At 38.7% G+C, this 5,472-nt stretch overlaps 1 protein-coding gene across 1 annotated transcript in view; it reads left to right on the plus strand.

The window, feature by feature from the left end:
• Positions 1–1,121: 1,121 nt before the first annotated feature.
• The window catches only part of LOC104391682 (chromosome unknown open reading frame, human C9orf72), a 14,936-nt gene continuing 10,585 nt past the window's right edge, over positions 1,122–5,472 (plus strand). Inside the window, exons 1-3 of the mRNA XM_010001010.1 lie at positions 1,122–1,607; positions 4,295–4,354; positions 5,234–5,329. Coding sequence (XP_009999312.1) covers positions 1,146–1,607; positions 4,295–4,354; positions 5,234–5,329 — 618 coding nt within the window. The 5' untranslated portion in view covers positions 1,122–1,145. The remainder of the gene's footprint in view (positions 1,608–4,294; positions 4,355–5,233; positions 5,330–5,472) is intronic.

A 5,472-nucleotide genomic window follows, 5' to 3' on the forward strand; every position in this document is an offset into this window, starting at 1 on the left:
GGTGCGGAACGGGCCTCGCCCAGGCTGGGAGCGCCGGGGTTCGCTCTCGGGGCGGGGGCCGGGGCCGGGGCCGCAGCTGCCTGCGTGGGCAGCAGCCAGGTTCTCGGGAAAGGCTGTGGTGAGGGAGAGTCTCGTCAGCCCGTGAGCAGCGGTGACTGACGCTTTCATGTTCCCCAAAAGCAGTGCAGTCGCATGAAGTGCCTCGAACGGCCCTTCCCCTCTGCCCGCCGGGCCGGCCGGCAGGGCATGGCCTAGTGCGGGTCGGTCGGGCCCGAGAAGCAGCTGGGGAGAAGAAAGGTGCTTTGCCCTCCTGCTGTGAGGAGATGCACCTGGACGGTCCTATTGGGGACACTCAGAGAGGAAAAAAAAAAAGTTCATACATATGAAATGGTGCCGCAGGTCTGGTGAGTTAGAACTGTGCCAGTGAGATGGGTGTTACTGCTCCTCCTGTGGTACTGGGTGGGTTCCCTTCCGCTGTCATGTGGAGTGCTGCAGGCAGAGAGGAAAGGACAGCTGAGCTCTCTGGTCATGTGAGGTTTGGTTTCAAAAATGGCATTTTGGCTCCTTATAGTTTTCCACTCTGGACTGAATTTGTGCATGAAACTTTTTTATTTAATGTGTTCCTGTAACTTTAGCATAGCTTGTAGGAAATATGAAGCTTCCTGATATTTTCTGCAGCCTCATCAAAATGGGGAAGCTGCAGAGGTTTTGGAAATGCCAGGGGAAAATATTTAACGATTTTTGTCTATGCAATGTGAAGGATTTTCCATCAGTATGTTCTATAAAGTCCTGAGCATTTATCATGCATGACAACACTCTGTGTGTCACCATGATGTAATGGATATATTTATTGTACTGTCAGTTTTGTTAGACAAATTGAGTGATGTGCAGACTCATCATACTTGCATAGTGAGTAAAGGCTATTTGAGGTCTGGGTGACTAACCTTTTGAAAGGTGTTTGCTCTGTGGAAGGTATGCATATATGTTTCCTTCTTGAATGAAGTCTGCAGTGAAACCTCAGGTTGTCTCTTGAAGTCTTAATTGGAAGCAAAAAAAGTTGAGATCATAGTGAGTGCTGCTGTAATTTTGTTTTTCCTTCTATGAAAACTTTGTTTTTTTAGGTAATGTAAGCATTTTGGTTATACATGAGAGAGGAAGCAGGCATGTCAGCTCTTTGTCCACCACCATCTCCTGCAGTTGCTAAAACAGAGATCTCTTTGAATGGCGAGTCACCTTTATTAGCTGCCACTTTTGCTTACTGGGACAATATTCTCGGCCCCCGAGTGCGGCATATCTGGGCCCCAAAGACAGAACAGGTACTTCTCAGTGATGGTGAAATAACTTTCCTTGCTAACCACACCCTGAATGGAGAAATACTTCGGAATGCAGAAAGTGGTGCAATAGATGTGAAGTTCTTCGTCTTGGCAGAAAAAAGAGTAATAATTGTGTCCTTAATCTTTGATGGAAACTGGAATGGAGACAGAAGCACATATGGACTATCAATTATACTTCCACAAAGTGAACTTGGCTTCTACCTGCCACTTCACAGAGTGTGCGTGGATAGACTAACACATATTATAAGGAAAGGAAGAATATGGATGCATAAGGTAAGTTTATTGTTTGTTACTGAAAATACTTGTCCGAATTGTCTTGAGCAGAAGCAAGATTCTGTACTGTACTGAACCTGTACTAGAATATCTAGGTAAAACAGGTATCCCATACAGTTTTTCATCTCTCTAAAATTGATATAAATATACTTTTAACTGTGGTTGAACAATGTAGAATTGTAAATATACCGTGTTTCAAATAATTGTTTTCACTGTTGAGTTCCAGAAAAAGCTAACTGATGCAATTAATGTTATTATTGTTACAGTATTACAGTATTTACTTTAATCCAAATATTTATAGTTATAAAATTCAGAAAGGAAAATGTGCTGATTTTTTCTGAAGAATTGCAACTCTTTGGGTATGTTACTGATATTTCCTAATTAAATGAAAATTGTTATGTATTCTTGTTTAAAATAAATAACATTATAATAAGAAAAATTAAAATCTCTGTCATCTTCCTGAATTACTAGTTGTCTTAGACCAGTAGATTGCATGTCAGCTGTAATGTGTATGGTGATGCATGTTTGTCTGATAAAGCTTTTGTTCCTCTTCTGTTTTGAATCCTCTAGTCAACATACATGAAATTGCCATTTTGAGAGTTTTTAATCTAAACTAGAATTGAAGAAATCATCTGCTGATGTTAATTTTTGTGGTCGTGTTCCCTTTTGCTCCATAAACACTGCTGTTTTTTGCTGTATTGCCTGATGATGGTTGGTAGTGTTGTCCATGGTGTTGTCACTCGGTACCTCTGATTTTTCAGAGGAAGGCTAGGACATAATGCTTCTTTTCAATACCATAGAAACACAAACATTTTGTTCTTCATTGGGTCTTCTAAAAGCCTGCTGAATGTTAGTTCCTTTGACTTGAGTGCTATCTCATGTTCTTGACTCTATTGCTTCTCTGCCATTTCTCTGTATTGACTTTTAATGTGAGTGGTCAAATAAGAATTGTCTATCATTCTTAACTGTGCCTTCTCACTTTTTGGTCATTGATCTGTATCAGTATGTTTCCACAGCAGAAATAGTCTTCAAGTGGCTTTGAGAGCAACAGTTTTTTACTAGTTCCCTTAGAAATAATTTGTTACGCTCTTCACTCATTTTCAGAAGACTTTGAAGCAGATAGATCAACTGAGTTAGCTGAGACAGTGATACATTCCAAAATATACATTTATTGTCTGAAACCTTAACTAGAAGACAAAAAAATGCTTTGAAAATGTAGATTAAAATTTAGCCATGAGTTGTAGAACGGTAAAGCTGAATTAAAATTCATTTTGTAGTTTGCAATTTGAGACAGTTCAGCAACTATGGCTACAACTGAGCAAAAAAATCTTGAAGTTGTATCTGAAAGGAACTGTCTATCTGTTCTGGAATTTCTAATGCTTGTGGCTATCAGCTCTCATGAGTTCTTTGTAGAGATGGACAGAAGTTCCAGCCAGATCATAGAAGAGAAGAAACCTTCTGAACTCAAGGACTAGGAGAAAAATGGAAAAGTGTTTAAAATGGCCAAGAAAGGCAAGCATCTCCAAGGAAGTCGACTATATATGGGATTAGAAGCCACTTTTATCATCTTCAATTTCATGTTCCAGATGTTTGTTATAGTTTTAAGCAGTTACTTTTCTGAAAGGAAGTGGCTTACACCTTTTGTTCAGCCTTATCTTTATGAAGACTGACTTCTTTCAAAGCAAACGATCTTCGATGTCACAGATATCTTCACTGACACTGAACTCAAGGATGGAGATACCCTGCAGGAATCTGCCACATTGCAGTATTTTTTTTCCCAGATACTTCTGTTCGATGGTTAGACAAGTTATGTAACTGTTTTAGAGCAAGTTCCTGTAGCTTGTTCCCTATTTTCTGCTAAAAAAAGAAGTTTTGTAAGCTGTTTTCCCGCTTGAAGTTGATTACTTCAGTCAAAGGGAACACATGAGTAACCAATAAAAATACAATAACCTGTCAGCATCTAGCAAAAGATTAGTTCTCACAACATCTTCCGTTTTTTGTGTGTATTGATTTTTCCAGTGATTAATGCCAAATTCTCTTTGTGAAAACTTGAGTCCCTTGTATGTTGCATTATGAAAGCAGTTTACATCTCAATTGCTGATGAGTCTGTTTTGAGAACCTTGTCCAGTCTCTTATACATGGTGTTTTGTGTATTTTGAGGTTTCATGTCTTCTGTAGTTGGTTATAAAACAATGTTTTGAAGACATACGAGTGTCTGAAGATGTGGGAAAAATAAAAAGTCCTGTTTTTCCTACCCTTCCCAAACAATTTTTCTCATTCAGAAGATCTCATTTTTCCTTTGCTGCATCAGGAGCCATCAGTCTGTACCATATCCATTTGAAAATAAAAATCCATACAAGAGTGGAATTCTGGACCATAATCTTGATAATTTGACATTTTCTTACTCTGTAATGAAGAAACAGTGTTTCGTCATTGTCATCACACCCTTTTCCCTGCAACTCCTTTCCAACCGCGTGAGAGGTTTGGTGGGGGGCAGAGCAGGGAGCATTGATCTGTTTAAAATTCCCAGTCATGTCAACTCTGTCAAAGAAAAAAGACTCGAACATCAAAATTTGAATCTTGGAAGCGTGCCTCCACAGGGAAGAAACTGTACCATTTGACTTTTGTGTGCATACATATATAAACAAATATCAGAGCATTTATATTTAACTGCTTCTCTTGCTCAGGAGAGGCAAGAACATTTCCAGAAGATTGTCTTGGAAGGCACGGAGAGAATGGAGGATCAGGTAAGGACCGTCTTGATGCATATGGCACACCACCACAAAACTATGTCATTGCATCTGGTGACTGTAGAAGTTGGTGCTGCTTCTTATTTTTGGGATCCAGGAAGATACTTTGGACTGGCTGATGACCTGCCATGCACAGAAGGCAGTTTCTGAAGATAGAATGATGGAAGCTGTGAACAACTTGAAGGAAAATATGTTTCATCGCTTTATGGGTAAAGTGGAAATCTGTGAAGAATATTACCTTTCAGAAATGGAAAGTCATTTACTTGAACTCGAAGCTGTGTAGAGGTAGTAGCTTCAATAGATTCATGCTCACCTCCTTTCAAGGATGGTTTTTCACTAGGTCGTTAACGTTTTCAAGTTACAGAGACATACAGAGTCTGTCATGTTGGAATGTGGTTAGAGACCTGATGGATAAGACTATGTAAAGAATTTTATTTCTGAAACTAAATATGAATTTATGGCTTTTGTTTTTTTGTGATAAAGCAGATAAATAATTTTCTATGTTAATAACTAATATGCCTGGTTTTGGTTTTCTTTTAATGTTAAAATATCAGAATTGGATCTAAAATGCTTAACATTATTTGCACATAATATGGTATAATCAAAGCATCTCACTCCAAATACTTATTGTCAAGATCAATCAGACTGATTGTGAAAATGAGCATAGGACCCTGGAAATACATTTTAGGCATGAGCTTGAGAAGCAAAATGTATGTTTCCAGTTTGCAATTACTGACAAAGAAAGGCAAATTTCAACTCATACCACACTTCCAAACAATATGAAGTTAAAGGTGTTTTGCATGTAATATTGCAAGTTCATGTTACAAATAAAGTACTTCACAATGTAATTTTAATTCAATATTCTTTATTGTGCAGGGCCAGAGCATCATTCCAATGCTGACAGGAGAAGTCATTCCTGTAATGGAACTTCTTTCATCTATGAAATCACACAGTGTTCCAGAAGAAATAGATGTAAGTCCTTATGTTCTTCACAATCTGAATTAAAAAGTGGCTTTGGTACTCTGGTTTGATTCTGTCTTCAACAGACAAAACCTCTCCATTGTCACAAATTCTTGCACATGTATGTTGTGTTATGAAGTTCCCCTAAATGGTGT

Source organism: Chaetura pelagica, unplaced genomic scaffold, assembly GCF_000747805.2.
Source record: "Chaetura pelagica isolate M959 unplaced genomic scaffold, ChaPel_1.0 scaffold126, whole genome shotgun sequence".
NCBI lineage: Eukaryota > Metazoa > Chordata > Aves > Apodiformes > Apodidae > Chaetura > Chaetura pelagica.